This window comes from Psittacula echo (assembly GCF_963264785.1).
Source record: "Psittacula echo genome assembly, chromosome: 3".
NCBI classification, from domain to species: domain Eukaryota; kingdom Metazoa; phylum Chordata; class Aves; order Psittaciformes; family Psittacidae; genus Psittacula; species Psittacula echo.
Window position 1 is genome coordinate 64,857,543 of NC_137736.1, and position 24,091 is coordinate 64,881,633.

General features: G+C 41.4%; 2 protein-coding genes across 8 annotated transcripts in view; one reads left to right on the plus strand and one right to left on the minus strand.

The window, feature by feature from the left end:
• The window catches only part of CUL4A (cullin 4A), a 39,880-nt gene extending 30,544 nt beyond the window's left edge, over positions 1–9,336 (minus strand). Inside the window, exons 1-5 of one of the 2 annotated variants that reach the window (XM_080614002.1) lie at positions 9,139–9,336; positions 8,366–8,481; positions 3,766–3,870; positions 2,168–2,236; positions 355–428 (exon numbers count right to left, since the gene is read on the minus strand). In XM_080614002.1, the coding sequence (XP_080470128.1) occupies positions 355–428; positions 2,168–2,236; positions 3,766–3,870; positions 8,366–8,481; positions 9,139–9,304 (530 nt within the window). In that variant the 5' untranslated portion in view covers positions 9,305–9,336. Of the gene's footprint in view, positions 1–354; positions 429–2,167; positions 2,237–3,731; positions 3,871–8,365; positions 8,482–9,138 lie in introns of those variants that run through there. The other variant, XM_080614003.1, reaches the window with a different exon arrangement.
• A 1,011-nt stretch (positions 9,337–10,347) lies between these two features.
• Positions 10,348–24,009, plus strand: PCID2 (PCI domain containing 2). Of its 6 annotated transcripts, none has more exons than XM_080613056.1 (15): positions 10,348–10,480; positions 10,872–10,962; positions 12,932–13,021; positions 13,531–13,604; positions 14,331–14,396; positions 14,922–14,963; positions 15,444–15,498; positions 16,994–17,097; positions 17,824–17,899; positions 18,020–18,161; positions 18,836–18,936; positions 20,996–21,069; positions 21,610–21,735; positions 21,942–22,065; positions 23,073–24,009. In XM_080613056.1, exons 2-15 carry the CDS (start codon positions 10,927–10,929, stop codon positions 23,160–23,162), a joined length of 1,200 nt encoding a protein of 399 aa, XP_080469182.1. In that variant the 5' UTR covers positions 10,348–10,480; positions 10,872–10,926; the 3' UTR covers positions 23,163–24,009. The 6 variants fall into 6 exon arrangements, with proteins under 6 accessions (XP_080469182.1, XP_080469178.1, XP_080469179.1 ...); XM_080613052.1 differs by having other exon boundaries at positions 14,331–14,395; positions 14,912–14,963; XM_080613053.1 differs by having other exon boundaries at positions 10,366–10,684; positions 14,331–14,395; positions 14,912–14,963.
• Positions 24,010–24,091: the final 82 nt, after the last annotated feature.

The window sequence follows — 24,091 nt, forward strand, 5'->3', positions numbered from 1 at the left end:
TCAAAACCAGAAGCACCTAAAATGCCAGCTCTTAGACACAGAGGCAGCAGTCTGAGGAGGTTCCTCACACAGCCAGCCTCACCCAGGCTGCGAGAACTACAGCTATATATATGCCTTAACTTTTAAGCATATATTCACAGACCTTTTTCATCTTTTACCCTCACTTTACAATGAATATTCCTGGGGAAGGAGGAAATGACATATGCATATGCTGACAGATGTATATCCATAAATTAACACCAAATTTTAGACTTATTACACAGATCAAATGTGAAAAAAAAATTTTCAATTTTTGCAAATACAATAGCATGTTCAAACTGTCAAGATTCAAGGAATACTTACATGGATACCTACCATATAGAAGGAAGCATTGAATTCTGAAGTACGTATGTACGATCCAAAAATAAGAAAATGCTTCTGATCATGATCTGAAAAATAGATAAACACAATATTTCTTTCTTCACCTTTTCAAAATGTGGTATTTTAATTTATAAAGCCACTACTGAAAAACTAGATCACATAGACATGCACCTTAATTACTGCTATATGTACTTTCGGCTTTCATGGTGACTTGTACAGCCACTGGTCAGTAATTTATTGATATTAGTATTATTACTAAGTGGGGTTGCCAAGTACATCCAAGACGGTTTTCAAATTCATAACCATTAACAAAATAGTTTTATTAGACTGTTGAGTTTTACTGCTACTGAGGTACATAAGCCATTCAATCAGTGCCACCAACACATTCAGTAAACACCCTGAAGTAGCATGCTGCCATGTTTTTTGCTTAAAGAAAAATAATCTTTCCAAAATCAAAGTTACCCGCCAAATTCATGAGAAAAACTGATACACACTAAATGCAACTGGGTAAAGAAGGTATTAAAAAAATATATATAATCTCTTTTTTTTTTTTTTTTTAAATTAAAGAAGTGGGAGAAGGAGGGGGGGGTTTACCTTATTACTCTTCCACATTCAAAATCCATTTTTAACTTTGCTCATAAAAAGGCTGCCCAGCTTTCAGTTTAGCATTAGCATAACTTAGGATGTCAGTAACTAACTCACCCCTAGGCCAGCTAGAGAGATTTCAATCCCAGCTGTCCACCTACTCCTACCCTAAAAGATTTCATTGCTTCTGAAGCAATTCTCAAGCTGATAGAGTCTCTGCCAAGCATATTAAAGTAAAACAGCTGTGAGGCTGATTTTTTTTTTTCTTAAATAGCACAAGTGCTCACTCAGCACAGGGGCAAGAAAGCCGCTTGCTACAAGTTGTGACTTTGAGGGGAAAAAAAAAAAAATGCTCAAAAGTAATTAAGGTGAACAGAGTTCATAGTAAAAGCACAGGTCCAATTTAATTACATTGTAAAGGCAATGAACTTCAACTCTATTTTCAGACTGTTGAATCTGAATAGTTTCCATAACACTTCCCATTTTTATTTCAGATAAAAATCGCATACCTTTGCCCATCCCCCACAGGGTAGGAGAGAGGGGTGGATTCAAGGAATGAAAATAGAAATTCAACCATTTGAGGCATCTGTAGCCAAAGCTGAGTGACAACACAACAAAACCTCACTGTAAAATGCTGGCTTACAATTATGCGTTCTTAAAGGGCAAATTCACAGACTGTCTTTGAGAGAGGATTTTTCTTCAGTAACATACTCTGTTGTGGAGGTAAAGGACAAGAAGGGCAGAAAGAAAAAGAGATTCGGTCGTTTAATCTTATTGTTTCTTTGCCCTATAGTCAGGATAATCATCTCTGCTTTGAAAAAAACCCAAGAAACCAAAACCACACAAAAGATCACAAATGAACCAAGCTCTTGGAGCTGACTACAAGCAAAGATTATGTGTTCTCCAATTAATTAAAATCAGACAGCAAACAACTTCAGTATAGCCTTGTTAGTTTTTCTTTCCACCCATAGAAAGCAGGTGTCAATATATTTCTGAGTGATGTTCCAACTTCATATGAAACCTATGAAAGTCTGAGTTAACACAACAGAACATAAGTTTCAACAACAAAACCACCCCCAGCTAGCAAAGGAGAAAGTGAAAAGCAATGCTGAAACATGGAGGAGGAGGTGCAACACAGTCCCAAGTTAAAACCATGACAAACTCCTTTTTGCCAGATTTCACACCTCAAGTATATGTAGTCTGAAAAAAACATTCAACTTACCATTTGTCTGCAATGATCTTGCCAGCATTTATTTATCTTCTTTAAAAATAAAAGACTATCCAGAGAATCTGTACAGCACATATTAAGGAAAACTAAGCTTGCTGGTATCTTTTTGAGGCCAGATCCTGGAGGAGATCTTTGCCAGCCACTTAGCAAAGCTGCCCCATGGATATCCCATCCAATGTTACTGTGACTGCCCAAGAATATATTGTTAATTGCAGAGCTTTTGCCCAGCAGAAGGGCTGGCAGTTCTCCAAAAGGCCTCCCTATATTTTCAGGCAATAGCACTCACTGCTCTTCAGTAATACCACCTAGTGGCTGTACTGTATAACTTTGATATAGATTTAAACAATAAATCCCACCAGTGTCAAAAACAACCTTGTCACCAACCGAGGCGAGAGGAATGGAAAGGTTTATTTTGTTTGTTTAATGAGTTCACACTGCACACAACTGGAGTGACCCTAGTCTCTTAAAAGCAGTTACAGTTGCAAAATAATCCTCAACTGCTCTTTCCATATACATCAACAGGTCTCCCTAACTATACAGTTACAGTATACAGAGAAGCTGATAGTCACAATCCAAAGCACATTTAAAGTATTTGCCTGGAAAGAAGGTTCTTTCTGGACGCCAGTCCCTTCTTTCTTTCTATTTCAACCTATCCTTTTGTGCTAATGAAATACATGTAGAGACCCAGGAAACACTGCTAGCACCCAAAGTACTGTCTTATCTGTTCAGTATGGCACTTCCCAACATCTGCTTGCTAAGACACTCTCCAGGAATGTTGGGACAGACATATGTGTGAAGACTCTATTTATCTACTGCCTGAGTGAAGCGCAACCACTATGCTGTTACACAAAAAACAAACACTCCATAAAGCACAGTCTCAGCTTGCAAAGCACACAGCATTCAGAAAATAGGGCCGGCTGTACCTAAGGCGTTCAGAGATCTACAGGCAGTTCTACGACCAGTTCAGACATAAGAAAAGCCCAACAATGTAACTTCAGAAAACTATGGAGAGATTTGCCATAAAACTTAAGGTTTCTGTGTCCCAAGACAGCCAAGTGATCTCCTGAACTTAGAGCTCTCTCCTAAGAACCTCCCAAGGTACACATAAGATACCTAAAGGGCTTCTTGAATAACTCTGACGCACATCACTGCTGACTGGTAGCTGGTCAAACTTTATGTTTGAGTATTATCTTACAGAAGACACTGTTGTTGAAAATTACTGTGGTGTTTGGTTTTTTTTAAGCGATTGCTCCTGTACGCATCTTCTCTACTCACCCGCCATAGAAACCCATACCTGCCGTTAAATCCAATAGTGCTATTGAAATTTTCTAGATTAGGTGTAAAACTTGCATTTCTATTGAAATGTTAAGTAAATTGTTATTAGAATGTTACTCACTGGTATACAAAAATTATTCACCCAGATGACAACTTAGTCATATTTCACTTACATATTTGATCTGCAAATATGTAAGTGGTCAAAAAACTTCTTTAACACATTGGCAATTACAGGTGTAATTTCTACAAAGTGCTGCTTTAAAAAACAATTATTTAAACTAACCATTCTAATCATTTCTGTGCATAAGGAAAGGATATTCTCTAAATTGAAGGATTTGTGCTTTCACATGATCTTCACAGACTTGTCGCAGCTGTTTGTACAGTGTAGCAGAGACTTTGTAAGAACAGAGATTTTCAACAGCCTGAAAAACAAAAAAAGATTATGAATGAGACAGAAAAAAAACCCAACTGAAATTTCTCTGTGTGTGTGTGTGTGCAATCAAGGCCAACAACAGAGAGAAAAAATACCAGTGTTATCTGCCCAAGCTGCACTAAGAAACAAAATATCAAAATGAAATTAAGACTTCATGATTCTCCTTTCTGATTTTGGTCCCTTCTTATAATGCTAGATTTCATGTACAAACAAGGTCCACCATCACCATATGGGTCATATTTCAGATGTTCTGTTAAACATTACTAGAGCTCCTTCACCCTCCCCCTAGATACTGCTCAGCAGCACAGCTCTACCTGTAGGTCCATTTTGTGCATCCTCCAGCACACACACACATTATTTTTTGAAAACACATTCATACCAAATATTTTAATATCTTAATAACTTTAAGGTAGACATTTCAACCACTTGCTTTAAGTGGTAAATGAATACAGCTGTTTTCCTGTCGTTTTATTAACTTACTTCTTTCTGAATATTTCCACTGATTCACACACTTATTATGCTAACATACATAAACTGAGAGGAGAAAAAAAAAACAAACCCCAAACCACACACACACACACACACACACACACACACAAAATAAACCCCAAACCAACAAATCCAACAGAACACCCACATTAACTATTAAAAACCATTAAATAAAGACTTGATTTATTAGGATCTTCCGGGATTTAGTTGAGTATTCATGCACAGTTGAATTAGAAGACTGATTCTGCCCAAACTCAAACATTCTTGTGGCCACTACATTAATGTAAATTGAGCTGTTATGCAGCTGACCTAGACTACACTGAGACAGCTCCGGCCACCTCTAGAACACTGCTGTTCAGCTATTCAGTAATTCAGTGTCTTACACTAACATTTTTTCCTCACAAGAAACTCAATGAGAATGCCAAAGAGAAAACGTAGCCTTGCTTGATATCACTTCCTATATTTAGACATTGTTCCAGGCACACTTTATTTTAACTTGTGTGCTGTATTTCAATAAATTATTTTATTAATAGACCATAGCATCTGAAATGAATCACAATGAAGACACCCAAATGTTCTGTGAGAACTGCAGTTTACAGTAAGAATTTTTGGCCATTCAGAGTTTCATCTAAAATTATCCAAAGGAACTGGACACGATTTTCAGAACTAAAAATCCATCTGCCTTTTCCTTCAACTTTACCTCAACTGCCCTTATGCTATGAGGTGATACTGCAGAGAATATTGCCTAAGATCTAAAGCACTACTTCACCCAAGCAACAAAAACTGACCCAATAATCTTTTCCTGTGCTCCAGAGGATTTATAGTGTCACATTTTGTTGGCAATTTTTTTTATAGGATCAATGAACTTGGACAAAGTTTCAGTATTTTCCATGCTGGGCCTTAACTTAGTTTTCCCCAGATTTTAGTTTTTTTGGTGTTTAATTTCTTCGTAGTATGACACATTATGGTGTCTAATACCAGCACGTAATTCTTTGTCAAAGCATTAGTAAATGTTCTACACTCTGTTTCAGTTTAAGGTCACCCAAGCACATGGACTAGCAAGTGGCTGGGCCAAGACAAGACATGAGAGGAAAAGCAGGGCTGCTTCTTTGAGCAACAATGCTGGCTTAAAGTGTATTTCAAACTACAGCCATACCACCTCCGTGTTGTCTCTACTAACTGCTGTTCCTGTTTTTTTTTGATGGGGGGTGGGGTGAGCATGAAATCCAGTAATTTAATCCTTCTTCACCTTTTGCTTCATTCAGAGGTTTTGCTGCCTCTCTTTCTGAAAAAAACTGATTTGACTTCTATTCGTCTTGCACACAACTAGTTTGGGAAAAAAAGCCACAGCAATTATTACATCTACAACACTTTCAGACCCTTGACCTACACAAATCTAGTTAAAATTCTGTTTTAAATCAACCTCCGTTTTGAGCAGAGTCTTCTGTTTTAACATTTAACATGTAGATCATTGCTACTTCTTCTATTATTTCCTCTATAGGCTCTAACATCCATGGGAGTAATTCTAACTTACCTGATGTCTTTTTATTTAAATATACATCAACAATGGCTTCCTCAATTTTGATAAAATATTACAGAAAAGAAACAAACAAAACAATAACACTGTGCCTGTGTTACATTTTTCATCTGGTCTTAAAGCAGGTAAGTAAAGCAACATCTGCAACAAACTATTCACACATAATCATTTTACAGATAGTTTGTTACATTTCCTAAGACACAGCCCCTCCTATCCATCCATCTAAATAAAGTCTGGTTAGTACTCTTGTAACTTTCTTCCTCTCACTACTACACCCTCCTACTCTATGTCCTCCAGAAGGGCAGTGCTGACCCATTTCAGGTTATTTAAAACCTTGCTGCAAAGGGAATTTTCTTTTTCCATTATTTTTGTCACTCATTCCTCACTCAGCAAGTCTTTGCACTGCCCCACTTTCTCTATCCCGTAAAGTATAAGCTACCTCTATCCACATCTGTGCAATCTACCACCAATCCCAGATATCATTTCAATTTTAGTCGCAAAAAAAATTGGCTGCCACTCTCCCATTGCTCACTGACTGTGTCACTGCCAAGCACCTTCATGCCTGATCCCATGCTCCCTCTAATGCCTGGGAAAAAAGTATCCTTCGGGCTTTCCACAAAGCCTTGTCATTGTTCTTCAGTTTTTCTTCAGCCACTGTGCCAAATTAAATAAATAAATCAGAAAGTTCAAAGGCAGGCTGGTACACCAGCCTGCTCTGCTCACCACACTGACCTCTAGAAGGCCTCTCACTTCCTCCCATAATGTCAGATAAAGACTGATTGTAAGAACTGATGCACACAGAAATTTTCCCCTGTGGATGAGTCTGTGCTCACCAACAGGCAGTTAAAACGATCTGTAAGTACAGATCAGGTTTCCGATGGATGCTGAACTTCATCTTTTATTCCTCTGGCAGGACAGTAAGTACCTACCTATGCACGGGCACACAAACCCCACTGTGCAGAAATCTTGCTGATCTGCACCACTGCCTTGCAGATCATTGGACTGGCCTTGTGCAGTCTGTACAAATACACAGGCAAACAGAAAAAACAAGAAGTACAGTTCTCCCTCCATAGTTTATCTGAAATCTCACTCCTCCTCTTCTGCCAAAACTCAAGTCTGTACTCTGGTGATTTCATGGCCATATTACTATAATCTCATTTCTGAGCCTCTGAAAACAAGTTAGGTAACGCTCAAAGCATCTGTGGTGGTTTGGGGTTTTTTTGGGATTTTTTTAGCTACGCATGAAAAAGCAGGATTTTTTCACATGCTGAACTTAAAACCATAAAATGTATTATGTAATTCAAATTCTGCAGAGCTGCAAGTGTTAATACATGAATATATCAGTCAAGTTAGCTATTTAAAGGAAATAAAATAATACCATTTTGGTGTCAATATGTCTTTACATAATCAGCCATTTCAGACCTATATGTTATATACCCTAACTAATCACAGAGACAAGTACACTCAGCTCTCCTATTCATCCTGATTTTCTTGACCATAAGCTCAATAGGGAATTCTGGATTTCTTGTCCCTCGCAGTATGCACTTTGCAGACAATATCAAAACTACCTCAAATGAACATTGAGAAAATTTTAGGTGAGCATAATAATGTCTTAAGTCCTGATCCAGCAATGACATCCACATCTGCAGATCAAACACCTGTGCCCACAGAAAACTCACAACTAACCTAAGCTATATAGCACAACTTAGCGCATCAGTATTTTTTTATAACAAGATCACTGTAAAAATTACTACTTCAGTTAAATACCTCAGAGTATTAACAGTAATATAGAATGAAGACATATATGAATGGGGAGAGTAGAAAGAAATGGCTCATAAATATTTCTCTCACCCTCCTTAGCCCCTGCTTCAGCAATCCAGATGTTCCAGACATACTTTTTCAACACTTGAGTAAAAAAAATTAAGAGCCTGATTGTTATGAGAATGCAACAGTAATCTGAAACTCAGGTAAACTGACAGTTTGTTGCCTGCTCAATCAAGATTCTTTTTCAGTTCCCCATAGGGTATTGACGCTGCAGTCTAACTGTTATTATCTAATAATAACAAATATTTCAACATTACTATTCACAAGAGACCACAGCACATACAAAAGAGAAGTTATAAAATATGTGAGAACAATATCCCGTTTGCAGCATCTGCAGCAGGCACTGTATTGAAGAGACAGAGACCTGAATCTCAGCCCTGCCCAGGCATAGCTTTTCATGTCTCCCAACATAAACTGCTTTTTCATGGGCCCAGATCCTGGTAGCTCTCCAAGGAACTGATATATAAAACCACAAACTGACTAGAAACTAGAAACACTGGAGTGCGGTGTGAACAGTTCAGAAAATATAATCAGCTTCTAACAAATCAAAATACATTATGCTAAACGGGTAGCTCTGTGAAAGTCTCAAAGCAGCTGTTTTTCCTTCTGTTCAAAAAACCCCTATACTCCTTACCTGGTAAAGCTCTTCAAGGTTGTATTTAATGGAAATGCTACTCTGTATGGCTCCCACCGCTTCATGAAGTTTTTGCCAGGTGTCCTGAGTATAATTATCTGGTAATTTGGGTCTTTCTGTGAAGAGAGATACAGGTAGTTGAAAACTAGCTGCCCCAGTGGGACTCTGTAGCAATCTATCTCACCCTGCTTCATCAGGCTCTGCCGAGCCATGTTGTGCTTGACAAGCCTGGCACAAGGAGAGGCTTGCCAACTCCACCCAAGCCGACGAAACCTTTGCATGGTGCCGCTGACCCTGCAGCCGGCTCCCGCACACGCCGGGGAGCGCGGACCCTGCCCAGCAAGAGCAGAGGCGGCACCCGCTGCACGGCTGTTGCTTTTTACCCCCCGCGTCACTCTCAGCGAGGTAACCCTCGCCTGGCTTTAATTAGTTTTGACACTAAGGTGGCTTTTCTGACCGCTTCCCACGGTCGCCGCTGCCCCCACGCACGGAGCCCCACGCGTGTCCCCGTAAGCTCTTAAACCGGGACGGTGACGGCAGCGGGGCGGGTTATCAGCGCGACGGCAGCCTCCCCTCGCCCAGATAAGGCGGCGGGGCGGGTGACAACAGAGGGGGCCCCCTTGCCACTGGCCTTGTTCGGTCCTATTCGGCCGGAGGCTGCCCGCCGCGGGGAAAGGAGAGCGGCGACAGCGGCCCGGCCCGCGGTAAACAAAGGTCGGTGCAGAGCCGGGCGCACCTGCCGGGACTAAGGCCCCGGCCTGCCCCGTACCCACCTCTGAAGTTCTTGATCACGAGTTTCTTGGAGGAGGCGGTCGCACCTCCCCCTCCTCCGCCGCCACTTCCTCCCCTAGCGCGGGTGGCGGCGGCCAGCGAGGCGGGTTTGGTGAGCCCATTGGTGTGCCCCACTAAGTGCGGCTTCTTCTGGGGCTCGTCCGCCATCTCCGCCCCGGGCGCCGTGTCCGGTCAGGGCAAGGCGCTGGGCTGGGCCGGCTGGTCCCCGCCTCCGCTCCCCTCTTCCTCCTCCTCCTCCGCCACCACCCAGTCACCCTCCCCCACCGCGCCGGTTGTCCGCGGGTGGCTGCCAAGTGCTGCCGGGCCTGGAGGCACCGACAGCCGCCCACCTCCACCCGCGCCTGTGCGCCCGTCTCGCCGTTCGCACCGCTCAGCACGGGTCTGGGTCTGAACCCGGCTCCGGGCCGACCACGGTGCTCGGGCGCGCGGGCAGTGCCAGCCCCGCTCACAAGATGGCCCCCCGCGGGGCCAGGCGGGCGACAGCGGCTCCCCGCCATTGCCTCGCGGCCTCTCGGCTACCCCCGATCCGCCTGTCTGTTTGTTGGCGCCCGGCGCGAAGCCAAGGGGAAGCCGGAGCACAGGCCGAGTAGCAGCCGCGTCTTCCACCCTGACCTGGCCTATCCCGCAACAGCCCCGAGAGGTCCCCTGCTGCGCCATGGCCACCAGCAGCCATCGACACAGCCGGGCCCGCAAGGGTTCACCGTGTCGGAGCGCAGCCCACCGGCCTGTCCCTCTTACAGGCTGCCCTCTCGCCCATGGCGTTGAGAAACGCGGTTTAAAGAGTTAAAACGCTCGATTTAACGTTTTGGACGCCAGTCCCGGGGGGCCCCGACGTTCCCAGAAGCAGCCGGGGAGGGGAGACAGGCGGTCGAGCCCGCGCACGCTCCGGGGGAAGGGACACGGGGCTTCCAGCCCCCGGGTGGCGCTGGCCGCCCGGCTCCCGCACCAGGTGAGGGCACAGGGCCGAGCGGGACCGACCACTCACGCAGCACCAACGCCAACAACCGCAACACGTGAGAAACAAACCACCCCCCGCACACCCCTCCGCACGAGGTCTGTCCCTGATGCACCCCTTCGGTCCCGCCCGCCGCGCTCGTCCATTGGCTACCTGGGCAAAGCCACGCCCCTCATGCGCCCCCGTGGGCGGGGGAAGAGGAACGGCAGCAGCTATTGCTGGAGGGGAGAAACTGGGAAGGATCATGTGACTTCCCCACGCCTGCGGGGCGTTCTCCGGCTGCCAACCGGCGTCGGCTACCGGAAGTGCGGCGGACGGTACCGGAAGGGTAGGACGGAGCGCTGGGCGCGCTGCGTTCTGGCCTCAGGGTGGGTTTGCGGTGAGGTAGGGGCGGCCGGGCCCACCGGACGGAGGGGCTGCTGGGTGTTTGGGTATCTCTGTCCGCCACCGCGCTCGTTCTTCTTTCAACGTGTGCTCTCCGCTGCCGGCCCCCGCGGGCCTGCAGGGTGCTCTGCCCTCCCCAGGGCCTTTGTGCTGGGGTTGTTCTTCCGCACGCTGCTTTCCCCGGCAAGGTAGTATGTGTGTATGTGCACCTTGCTGTGCTTCCCCCGCGGCTGCAGTCCCGTTCCTGTAGGCTGGCGGCAGCTGCCCGCCAGCGAGAGGCTCGGTCAAGTCATTCCGCCTTTCCTCCGAGGGAAAAGCGATCGGTGTTGGATACTCTGGCTTTGCTGTTCTCTTAAACGCCTGTTCTTTTCGCAGAATGTGATACGACTGTCTTTTCTCGGGCACTCCTGCCTATTCGGCTTGTATTTTAATGGCGCACATCACCATAAATCAGTATTTGCAGCAAGTAAGCAAGTTTTTTTTGTTTTTATTTGTGGACATTATATGTAGATGAATTTACTTTACTAAGTATGTTATTTTGTTAAAGTAGTAAGCCAACCTAGAATGTGTGATGTGGTTAAGGAAATATGCTCCTTAAGTCTGTACTAAGTATACCGGCTGTGTGCCAAGAATGTATACCTGGAATTTCTGAAAAGTGTGATGATTACTGATATAATGGATAGATAAGTAGTTTATCTGTAAGAACTGATGTGGGATTGTGCAGAAACAAATGCAGCTCAGAGACTGAAGAAATAGATTTAAGAAGTACAGAAGTGTGGAGGAGTGACTGGAGACCAGTAACGAGTGGTGTCCCTCAGGGATCAGTGTTGGGACCGGTCTTGTTCAACATCTTTGTCGGTGACATGGACAGTGGGATTGAGTGCGCCCTCAGCAAGTTTGCCGATGACACCAAGCTGTGTGGTTCGGTTGATACGCTGGAGGGAAGGAATGCCATCCAGAGGGACCTCGACACGCTTGTGAGGTGGGCTGATGCCAACCTTATGAAGTTTAACCATGCCAAGTGCAAGGTCCTGCACCTGGGTCGGAGCAATCCCAGGCACAGCTACAGGTTGGGCAGAGAAGAGATTCAGAGCAGCCCTGCAGAGAAGGACTTGGGGGTGTTGGTCGATGAGAAAATGAACATGAGCCGGCTTCAGTGTGCGCTCGCAGCCCAGAAAGCCAACCGTATCCTGGGCTGCATCAAGAGGAGCGTGACCAGCAGGTTGAAGGAGGTGATCCTGCCCCTCTACTCTGCTCTCCTGAGACCTCACTTGGAGTACTGTGTGCAGTTCTGGTGTCCTCAACATAAAAAGGACATGGAACTGTTGGAACAAGTCCAGAGGAGGGCCACAAGGATGATCAGGGGACTGGAGCACCTCCCGTATGAGGAGAGGCTGAGAAAGTTGGGGCTGTTCAGCCTGGAGAAGAGAAGGCTGCGTGGAGACCTCATAGCAGTGTTCCAGTATCTGAAGGGGGGCTATAAGGATGCTGGGGATGGACTCTTCATTAGGGACTGTAGTGACAGGACAAGGGATAAATGGGTTAAAACTTAAACAGGAGAAGTTTAGACTGGATATAAGGAAGGAGTTCTTTACTGTGAGGGTGGTGAGGCACTGGAATGGGTTGCCCAGGGAAGTTGTGAATGCTCCATCCCTGGTGGTGTTCAAGGCCAGGTTGGACAGAGCCTTGGGTGGCATGGTTTAGTGTGAGGTGTCCCTGCCTATGGCAGAGCAGTTGGAACTAGATGATCTGAAGGTCCTTTCCAACCCTAACTATTCTATGGAGACAGTGTGTATGTGTCCTGGTTTCAGTTGGGATAGGGTTAATCTTCTTCCTAGCAGCTGGTGCAGTGCTGTGTTTTGACTTTAGTCTGGAAACAATGCTGGTAACAATGATTTAGTTGTTGCTAAGCATGGTTTACCCTGATGGAGGACTTTTCAGTCTCATGCTCTGCTGGTGAGGAGGGGCACAAGAAGCTGCGAGGAAACATAGACAGGACACCTGACCCAAACTAGCCAAAGTGGTATTCCACACCACAGTACATCATGACCAGTATATAAACTGGGGGGATTTCGCTTGAAGAGACTGATTGCTGCTTGTGTCAGGCTGGTGGTGGTGTCAGCGGGTGGTGAGCAATTGTAGTACTATGCTAAACCCATGTAAGTTGTTTGGGGATTCTCGGTTTGCTTGTATCCTGCAAATAAGAAAAAAACACAATAGTGTTCACCCTACCTTCTCCCTGACACCCTTTTCAAAAACAGGCGTATTGAAAGTGCAGCACTGATTTGTTTAGTTTTAAACCTTTAATAATGTTTGAATTGGTATGGATGTGGATGCACAGTGGTAACAAGAAGGTGGCTTCTGTAGTCATGTGCAAATATGTTGTATAGCGGTGTCTGGATTTTACTCTGTAACATGGTGGTTTTCTTTGGAAGGTACAAGAAGCCATTGACAGCAGAGACGGACAGTTTTGTGCAGAATTAGTATCATTTAAACATCCACATGTTGCGAACCCAAGGCTACAGGTGAGAATCTGGTTTTGACCTTAGTTTTGTTTTCAGTTTTCCTAGCTCTCTATATGGGTTTCTTTCCATTGGAGCTGAACGTCAGAAGTCTGTTTCACAGGGTAGGATCCGCTGTTAGGTTTGTTTCACTTTTCTTCATATAAGAATTGCTTTTTGTGGTCCACTTTGAATTGTTTTCTGGGTAGATACAACCTCAAAAGTCTTTCTGGCCAGTTCTACATTAGTTAGTCGCTTCCGCTATGCCATGTTACTATAAGGAGAACCAGTGAGTAACAAGAGTCCAGTGTCTGTACTGTATGCATTTCAGATGCTTTTATTTAAGGCCAGCTCAAATCAGGTTCTGGAGAGAGAATACACAATAGCAGTTCATTACACTGGATGTGATTATTAATATAATTTAAGGTTCTGATAGATGGTAAAGGCACATGCATAAAACTGCCATGACAAAATACCATACGATGTTGCATTGCATGTTTCTGTAGTATTTCATTGATGTATTCTGTACTTAGCTTCCGTCACCGGAGGAGAAATGTCAACAAGTCTTGGAACCACCGTATGATGAAATGTTTGCAGCCCACTTAAGGTAAAGATGAACCAGGAATGTAAAGACAGTTGTGAGGCGTCCAGCAGGGATGGGGAAGGATATCCTTGAGTTTACTTAGTTACTTTAAAGGGCTTACATGTGAAAACTTGGTATTTATTACTCTTAAGTAATGCTAGAACTGCAAGAAATAAAAACCACCTCTTTCCTCTCCATATAAAGTTTGCTTTATGTATACCTGACAGTCATTGTGTACAGCCACTGACACAGCTTTGGTTTTGATGCCTGCTGTTTCTTTTGTTCTGCGTTTACTAGCTACATGAGAATTTAGAGTGGAATAAGTAAGAAAAATATTTTTAAAAGGTAATTTTAGTCATACAAGTGCTCTTAAGACAGATTTAGGACCTAAGTAATTCTGTGAGACTTTTATTTAAAATATTTCTTCATTAACATAATCTTTCATTTCAGTAATCTCGGAATCTTTTTATCTGTGCTTATCTTGGCTATAGTTTCAATAAGCATTAGCATGTTACAGTTGATACTGTACATTATAGAAACAAATCCCCATTCATCTGGGTCAATTTTCTACAATTCTCAAGTTTAGTGCTGTGTTAACATACTTGTGCCATTTTGTTAGGAACATTTCTAATCATATTTCTGTGTCTCTTGAATAAACTGTAAAACTCTATGCCTGTTAAGAAGCAAAAAGAAGTATTTGACTTATGTGTATGTATTTTCTGATGCACTAATGCACTTTTTCTCTGACAGGTGTACTTACGCCGCTGGAAACCATGACTTCATAGAAGCATATAAATGCCAAACAGTTATCGTCCAATATCCTTTCACATGAATCTTATATATTGTTTTCAGGTTAACTGTATGGCTTCCTGTAGAAAAGTTGTCTTTATGTCTTTTAAAATGTAATAGAATGTGGTGTGCTTCCAGATGCAGTTCCGACTATTTCGGTTCTTAAGAAAAGAAATACAGATACACTATTCTGCTTTCAACTTTCTGTAGGACTAAGAAGGAATCTGTCGCTTGGCTCTAAAATAGAAATTATTTTATCGCAGAGTATAGGAGATCCTCAAATCATTAATATACCTACTTGGCCAGAGGGGAAGATATTGATCAGAAAGCTGCTATCTTATCTCTAAGTGGCCAGTGTTTCTGCCTGCTACTGCCACACCAAAGAGCATGTGGCTGTGCCTGTGTTTTTCCCTACTGTGTCTTTGTGTGCTGACTCACCTGTTTGCTGCTTTTTTGGTTTCTACCCTTTCACATAATAATATATGGTACCATTCAACTGCTTATTTTTAAATATTCATTTTATACTATTTTATATTGTCCTAAATACAATACATCTTTCCTCCGGGCGTTTCAGGCACATAAAGAAGAAAACTGGTGAGTACATCATAGAGAGCTGCTAGAAACTAGACTCTCATCTTTCCGTAGTATAATACCATAGTAGTCAAACTAAAATTCTTGCCTATATTTTTTATTTATCCCCAGTGATACTTAATTTTAGCCTAATTGGCTTTGCTGCTTGTTTGAATTTTTATGTCCAAAAGCATGAAAACTAAATATCTGAGCTTAATTTTGTAGAATGGACTGTAAGTAAATACGTGAAAAATTTCTTCAAGGTGAGATGGCATTTTATTTAAGCCACAGTAAAAAAGGTTTTGGAATTAATTCTTCCTCCAGTGTAGGTTTTCTGAAATGGTGAAATCTTGAAGACCTTTCCTTGCAAAAAGTGCATCCTTCCTTATTTAAAGGTAGACTTTTCTGGTCTTATGACCAACTAGCAAAAAAAAAAAAAAGTTACATTTCTCATGTCTCATTATTGCATGATTACACATACTAAGTATACTCTTACTTTTCCAGGGCTTTACCTATTATGTATGCTGTAGCCCTTGATCTTCGAATTTTTGCTAACAATGTAAGTAGATCTGATTAACAACCTCATTACTTTTAGGAGTTTCCATGCTGGAAATATTTCAGGCTTTGTTACTTAGCATAATTTTGCTCAGCACCGTTTAACTCATTGCTTAGAATTTTGTTGTTACACAGAATTCATCCAGTCGTGTTGAAAAACTAGACTGCTCAGTCTGCCTACCTCCCATGCACAGCTTGAACTCGAGAGGTTCTGACGACTTGCATGCAACTCACAGCAGTGGCTTAGAGCATATGAAGTGATTAAGTACTGTCTTTATAGAGTAGCATGGTGGCACAGCTCTCTATTTCCATGTGTTATCCTTGGGCTTTGATGGATATCTTTATAAGGATGGAAATACACAGATGACTCAGGTAGTCTAATCATTCCCTGCATCTGAAGAGTGAAATGTCTGCCTCCATTTCCCTTTTCCAGCTGCATGTACTGCTTCTGATGCTCATGGGAGCCCTTGCTGAGCCCATACAATGGCTGGAACAAAAAAAACAAAACAAAACAAATACCCAAACAAAAAACCCCAAACAAACAAACCAACAAAACCAGACAAACCAAAACCCAGTTTTACATTAGTTCTCTCAGGCTAGTGAAGTGAAGTAGCTTATGTAAGGATCTACTGAGAACTGCTAGGCCATGGTAAGTGTCAGGGTCATGATCTTGCTTTTAGTCACTTCACTTGAAGAGATGAAGTTAGAGTTCAAGTTACCTTAATACATTCAAAACATGCAGATACAGAGAAGACTTCTGCAGCAAGGGTTGCCCTTCTGTTTCTCTTCTTTGCGTTTCAGCTAGTGACAGTGGAAGCATTATAATAAAACTTTTAGAAAGCACATAGTAAATATCTGTTTTCTATTTCCAGCACACACACTTTTTATTAAGTTCTGCATTAATCAGTGCATGGATCTTTTCCATGTGTTGGCAACTCATTTTTTTCTCTTGAAGCTGCAACATCTGTTTTTCATTTCTTCTGAAAGTCGCAGGTTCTAGTGTGTTATTAGTAGAAAATGTTGAATATGGTTTAGAGATAACATCTAACCTTTGGTTTTGGAGAGAAGCTTAATTATAAATTCTAAACCTCAAACTCCATAACTGGGGGGGAATCATTTTAGTTTTCTTCTGTTCAAAAGAATTTTTTATTTTTATTTTTTTTAAATTTTTGCCAGACTCTTTGTCTTTGAATACTTGAGTTGATGTGTTAATGTTCTAATTCAGCTATCAGATGATCCCTGAATTTAGTTTTCTGAAAGCTGCATTAAGCTTAGTGGTGCTAAACATAATAGGTCTTCTTGTGCATTAGGTTTGGTATGGGTTTAGGAGCCCAACTGAGTGTTTTCTTTTATTCTGTGAGCTTGACTGTCTTCTAGATTTGGTGAATAGCAGCCATGACCAATCTACTGCTATAATACTTTATGAAATGCTGCATTAGGCAACTAAACTGTTTGCAAACCAGTGAGCCAGGATGTTGTTTCTTGTTGTGTGATGGTAGGCAGATCAACAGCTAGTGAAGAAAGGGAAAGGCAAAGTTGGCGACATGTTGGAAAAAGCAGCAGAACTGCTGATGAGCTGTTTTCGAGTCTGTGCTAGTGACACGTAAGTGAGAGATCCTCTGTAAAACTTGCAATATTAAATTGTTAAAAGTTAATGAACTTTACGTAAGATTTTCCCACTTACTAAAACTAGTTCTAGGTAAGGATGAGCATTTCTGAGGCTTTTTTTCCTTTATAGTCTGTTCTCTCTTGACTCTTAACTGCAGCTGGAGAGACCCCCCTTCAGTTTAACATTCCTAGCAGTTGTTGCTGGGAGGGATCGATTATGTCCTTGTTTCTCAGGAAGGATCACTAATGCTTCTATGCCTGTTTAGTTGTGAAGTCTGCTTCATTATCATTAGATGGAAAAAAGGTGACTCTTTGGTTTCCAGTCTTGGCAATTTTAACATTTCCAAAGTGTAGTAAGTGGTGTTTTCCCACCTTTCTTTGACCCTGAATCTTATAAGCAACTTCTATGCTAGTGTATGTGTTTTCTGCAGTCTAGAGTGAGGACCCTGATGCAGACGAATAATATTTTGCATGACATCTTTTTATTATGTTAATTAAAAATGTAGCAGAGCTGTCTATATCTAAGATGGAAACACATGTTCTGTTTTGACAGTGCTGGTATAGTTTAAGACGATGAGTGTGGCCTTGGCTTTTATTTTTGGGCACCTATTTTCACCCTGAAAATCCATAAAATGTCTATGGAGGGAATTTGCCATAAGGACAAAGTAATTATTTTCTTACAAAGTCCAGTACTAGTATTTTTTTTCTTTTCGTATGACAGTCGAGCAGGCATTGAAGACTCCAAAAAGTGGGGCATGTTGTTTCTCGTGAATCAGCTGTTTAAAATCTATTTTAAGGTAAGGTTCAAGTTTGGTAAGCTGTGGTTTATATTTCTTATTTGAAGTCAAACTCACCCTTTTTTGTATGATAATATCTGTCTATCTGCACTCTCTGAGTAAAATATTTTTTTTTAACAGATCAACAAGCTCCATCTGTGTAAGCCCTTAATTAGAGCAATTGACAGTTCAAATCTGAAGGATGAATATAGTATGGCACAGAGGGTTACATACAGATACTATGTTGGACGCAAAGCCATGTTTGACAGTGACTTTAAGCAAGGTACTGTGTACCAGTAAGACAGATTTACTTGCTGCTTGGTGTGAAATCTGGCTGATGCTGTGTATGTGTGTGGGACTCAAAATGTGTGTAGAAGGTGCAGTTGTGTTTTCACTGATTAAATGAAAATTCATGGTGAAAGATCCAAGGCCCAGACGCTGAGTCAGCTCAGAGATAAGATTATATGACTTCTAATTGTAATATATGCCCAGTTTCAAAATATTTGTGTCAGTGTCTCTGTAATCTCATGCATTATAAGAATACATGTAGTACATGCATAATAAAATGTGTAAACATCCAAAAGAATAGGTTTGTAATAGATTTCGCAGAGGCTTTGCAACTTTCTTGTCCTCTTCAAGTTGTAGTATACCTTGTAGGAAACCTTCAGCAATCTGTACTGTAGAACTTGTTTCTCATCATTGGAAGATGTAGAAACCACATTTCTAAGACTTTCTGAAGGAGGACTTATTTTTCTGGTAACACTTTATATTTTGTGTGAATCCTCAATATTTCTTACAGCATTTTTCTTAATATGTTTTGAGTAATGTGATTCTTTTTTTATATAATTTCAAATATAATGTGTACAAGAGATGGCCATTGAGCGCAGAACTTGGGTTACAGTTTTAACCAGTTCTGTTGTTGACTTACGTTACTGGTACTTTTATTTGTGCCTGCAGCTGAAGAATATCTGTCTTTTGCCTTTGAGCACTGCCACCGCTCAAGCCAGAAGAACAAAAGAATGATTTTGATCTACCTGCTGCCAGTAAAAATGTTGTTGGTGAGTAGATGTGACTCTTCTAACTATTTGGGGGGGGGGAGGGTTGTGTGTGTAGATAACCAAACTGGTGCTCGGGGTTGTTCTTGGTTTTCCATTATTGGAATTCAGAGGCTACCTATGCCTGACCCTTGTAAGAGCCAGCATATACACTCTTGTTGTGTAAGGGGAAAAAAAAATGTTGAATTGTCATAGCAATGTAGGAAAGGACAAATGGAAAAACAAGCAAACAGAAGTCCCATCCTCCTTCCCCCCTGCCTTCCTCTCAGCCCTCCTAAAGATGCAACCTAGAGTTACTCCTTTAATAAAAATAACTTTTGAGTTCTTTGGAGAAGCACTTGAGGGTGTAACTTAGGCCATGTAACAGGGCACCTGTCTGGTGATCAGGTGCCCAGATGGGCCAGGGAATGGGTGGATTCATAGTACAAATCTGTCTGCTTCTTTAACCTGGTAAAAGGAAGCAGGATGTGCAAACAGATGGCTGAAGACTGTTGAAGGGGTTTGCCACTAGAGAGAAAGGATTCCTGTCTTTGGGTTTTCTATTTGCACCTTGTACATTTTCCCATTTGAGGCATGTCAGAAGGAACATGAAGTAGAGTGTTTAGACTTTGAACAAATGAGTGAAGGCTGGTTACTATTTGATCATTTCAGCTTTGTATTAAAAGAATGAAGCACATCTCTGCTTCTTCTTCCTGTCCTATCTCGTGTGCTGTGCTAGCATTCATGTATCCCTGAGTTAATGGGATTATGCTAACAATTAATTTAGTGTAACTGAGTGTATAAGAACTAGATTTTAGAGGTTCCTGGCCCTATTACCAAAGTTACCCATGGAGAATGTTACTATCACTTCCTTCTGAAAGTTGCCATCTTCTACCTTTCCTTCAAGCTGTTTATGACCATCCTCCCTTTTTCACTTAGTGTTCTCTTTCCAGTCCTTTGCAGTGTCAAGCTGGTAAAGCATAGTGGGTATGATAATGGACTTCTGGTTTTAATTTTTTATTTATTGACTTTCTTACTGGCTGTTTTCAGATCAGTGGTAGGGTTGATAAAGAAAAACAAAGTCTTCCCAAAAACTTTGTCCCAGTGCCTGACTGTGTGCATTAAAGTGATGGGTCTGTTAGTGTCTTAAATTACTGTAGCTTTTCTGGAGCAGTTCTAGTGTACAAGAGGCACTAAAGAAACTAGATCAAGGTCAGGTTTTACAGCTGCTTTGTTTGTTTGTTTGTTTTGTTTTTTTTTTTAATCAGGCCAAACATTAACACTCACTTTAAACTAAAATGTGGTGGATGGGTGGTTTTTTCATTCCTAGCAGCTCTCGGTAAATGTGCAGCTGAGTTCTGCTCTCAGGTGATCCTCCAAAGAAGAAACGAGTTCCCAACAGTGTAGCATGATGGTAAACTAAATTTGAAGTCTGACCAAGTCAGTGTGCAATCTGATCTCTGCTGTACAGGGGGAGAAAAAACAAAGTTTCTGTTTGGTAGTGGAGTGGTTAAATATTACCTGATCTAGCAATGTGAATTATTCTCATTTCTTTAAATTTAAACTTTCTATCTCTTGTTTGTGTGTGTGTGTGTGTGTGTGTGTTTTGAGAGGGCATTTTTATTTTCACATGGAGGCATAGTGAAGGAAAAATCTGGTGCAGACTGAGCTAGCACTTGACAGTGCTGCAGCACTGCTTGTATTATTAGCAATGCTTGGGATTCTCATGGTTCTTCTGTTTGCAGATTAGATCATACAGCCATGACATAAAATTTGGATCTGTCTAGGCCTCGTATCACAGTCTTGATTTTATAAGTTTAATAACTGTTCCCCAACATTAAGAAATATGAAGATTCCCTAAACCACGATAAATGGGTAGTTATAGTGAGTTGAACTATAAGGGGTTTGGTGAGGGCAAGGGGGTTGGCTTACACAGACTTTTATTCACCTCTTATTCTGTAGATAAACAAAGTGGCTAAACATTTGTTTTTTTCTTTAAAATTTGTTTTCATAGCTTACTAGATTACACTTAAAATGCATTTGACTTCATCGTGGAAAACTTGGAAACTGCTTTATTTTTCAGGGCCATATGCCAACAGTTCAGCTCCTGAAAAAGTATGACCTTCTGCAGTTTACTGAAGTAAGAAAGGCTGTAAGGTATGATGAAGGAGGTGATCCTGCCCCTCTACTCTGCTCTCGTGAGACCTCACTTGGAGTATTGTGTGCAGTTCTGGTGTCCTCAACATAAAAAGGACATGGAACTGTTGGAACAAGTCCAGAGGAGGTCCACGAGGATGATCAGGGGACTGGAGCACCTCCCGTATGAAGACAGGCTGAGAAAGTTGGGGCTGTTCAGCCTGGAGAAGAGAAGGCTGCGTGGAGACCTCATAGCAGCGTTCCAGTATCTGAAGGGGGCCTACAAGGATGCTGGGGATGGACTCTTCATTAGGGACTGTAGTGACAGGACAAGGGGTAATGGGGCAGGGGGGTTGGAACTAGATGATCTTAAGGTCCTTTTCAACCCTAACTATTCTATGATTGTTTTGTTGTGTTGTGTGTTAGTTAAAAAGTATTAAGTAAGAGGTATTTATTTATTTGGGACGATTGAGGAGGGTGGAAAGGGATATTCCTACCAAGTCACACGATTTCTGTTCTCATTGGGTGACACCTCATGTTTTCCTTTCTTCATCCTTGTAGTGAAGGCAATCTTCTCCTACTGAATGAAGCTCTGACAAAGCATGAGACCTTCTTTATTCGATGTGGAATCTTTCTTATTCTTGAGAAGCTGAAAATCATCACGTACAGAAATCTCTTTAAGAAAGTGTAAGCATAACAAAACCTACTTTTTCATTTTTTTTCAAAAGCAGGTTTAATATGGTTTCACCTAGGACTGAGATAGAAATGTATATGTTGCTTAGTTCTCTCTGACAGAGCTGAATTCCTGTTAAAATGAATTTATTGTAGAAAGGCCGTTTTTCTAAGAACCAGATTTTTTTAGTGTAACAGACATTTCCTGTTGTTTCTTTCAGATATTTACTACTCAAAACCCATCAGCTGTCTCTAGATGCCTTTCTGTGTGCCCTGAAATTCATGCAAGTAGATGATGTTGATATTGATGAAGTCCAGTGCATTTTAGCTAACCTTATATATATGGTAAGTGCTGACCACTTGTTATCTGGTCCTTCTAGATTTCAGAAGTAAAAAGTACTCGGTAGAGAATGAAAGTTTAGTACAAAAAAAGTTATCAGTAATCCCAGATTTTCTTGTGTAGAAAACAAACAAACAAACCAAAAAAAAAAAAAAAAACCACACCCAAAAAATTGCTTCACTTATGCCCAAAGTTAAATGTTTTCATTTGCCCTGAGGCTTCCTCTGGTTCCTGCTTCTTTTGCAGGAATCAGTTAAAATTGAAGTTGAATTTTACATTACAAATCCAGTACTGTCATTTCTATGTATGCATAAATACTGATTTTAAAATACAAAAAAACCAAAGAAAAGTAACTGAGACCAAAGGGATTTGTTCTGCATTTGAAGTAGAAGACTCTTGACACTCTAGCATTATTAAAAATTAAAACCAGATTTCGTTGGTTTTGCTTCACATTTTGTCTTTAAGTGGATATCAACTACTTATGAACAGATAAAGACTTGAAACCTAGAGATTTCTAGTAAATCTGAGGTTTTGGAGCAGCATTACTGTGTCAGCAAGAGAATGAACCACTTCTCTGTTTCTGAAACAGACTATTTGATGTGGTTGAGGAGTAACAGAGGGTGGGATTAGGTCACTGGGAGATTTCTTTCAGTGTTTTTAACACTCTGTATGAAAAGGAAGTACTGTATCGACACATATGCACTATGTGATTAATTAAAATCCTCATTTGAAAGTGAGCAAGTGTAAATTTAGAAACTCTTCTGTGGTGCTCTCTTCAAGGAAATGTAGGGTAGACCAGTAGAGGGCCCTGGGAACAGGTTCTCAATCTGACGCCACTGTTAGTGCACAAACATGGTTATGGTTCTGATAAATCAGATTCTTACAGATACTAAGTACAGTAGTTCAGTGGTAATTGAGTATACACACATAGCCTTGACATAGTCTGAAGACAGTGGAGGTTGTAGGCATTGTGTTACCAGTACTAATGCTGTCTTTTTTTTCCTTCTGCCAGGGTCACATTAAAGGCTATATATCTCATCAGCATCAAAAGCTTGTGGTCAGCAAGCAGAACCCATTTCCTCCGCTGTCAACAGTGTGTTGAGTATTGCGTCTTACCCATGCAAGTACTTTTCAGATACTTGGCTTGTCCAGTAGAACTGCTCCTAATCACACTGAGAAAACTGCAAATGTCTTGGTTCCTATCCAGGACTGGAATACCAGGAACTGTTTGTGGCTCCTTTCCCAGAATGACCAAGGCTGCCAGTGTTACAAAGTGCATTGGAGTGAAATGCTAACTTTTTAATAATAGTTTCTGCAGGCTTTCTGATAATTCAAAGTATTGAATGAGTAAATAAAGCAAAGCATTCCAAATTCCTTCCAAACTACTTAAAAGCTTTTATTAAAGAACTTTGTGTTACTATTTCTGCATTTATCGTTCAGAAAGGAGAAGTATCATCCTGTTTTACTTGTGTTAATCCATTCTTTAGAATGGAAATTATATTTTCTTTCCTGGTTTCCATTTTTTTTTTTTTTGAGCCTCTTCAATAATCTTGCTGGTATTAAGTACTCTCTTCAAGCTTTCTCTAAACCCTAGAGATGTGCTTGACACCAAAAGCTTTACTGTGTCAGTGATACTTACGGGTTCAAGTAAATGTGGGATTTTTTTTGTCTGTAGGTGCCCACAGATGGGTTCGTTGGTTGTTTTTATTTCAATTCTGGTAATATTTAATTTTTGTTATGATCAACAAAAGCTTGTCTAAGTAACTTATCCGTATGTTTGTTTATTCTGCTTCTGGGGTCAACATTACCACTGGATCCATTATCTGAAGTGTTACTTGTTTTGAGGGTTTTGTTTGTTTGGGGGTGGTACAATGTAACCATAGTGATGGGATGGTAGTTTTCAGTCTTTTTATGTTATTTTTACAGGAAATAAAATAGATTTGAGTTTGGTTTTGGTTTTTGTTTTTTTTTTTTTTTCCGATTCAATGAGAATTGGGCTTTATTTTACCCACTAACTGACATTGACTTGAT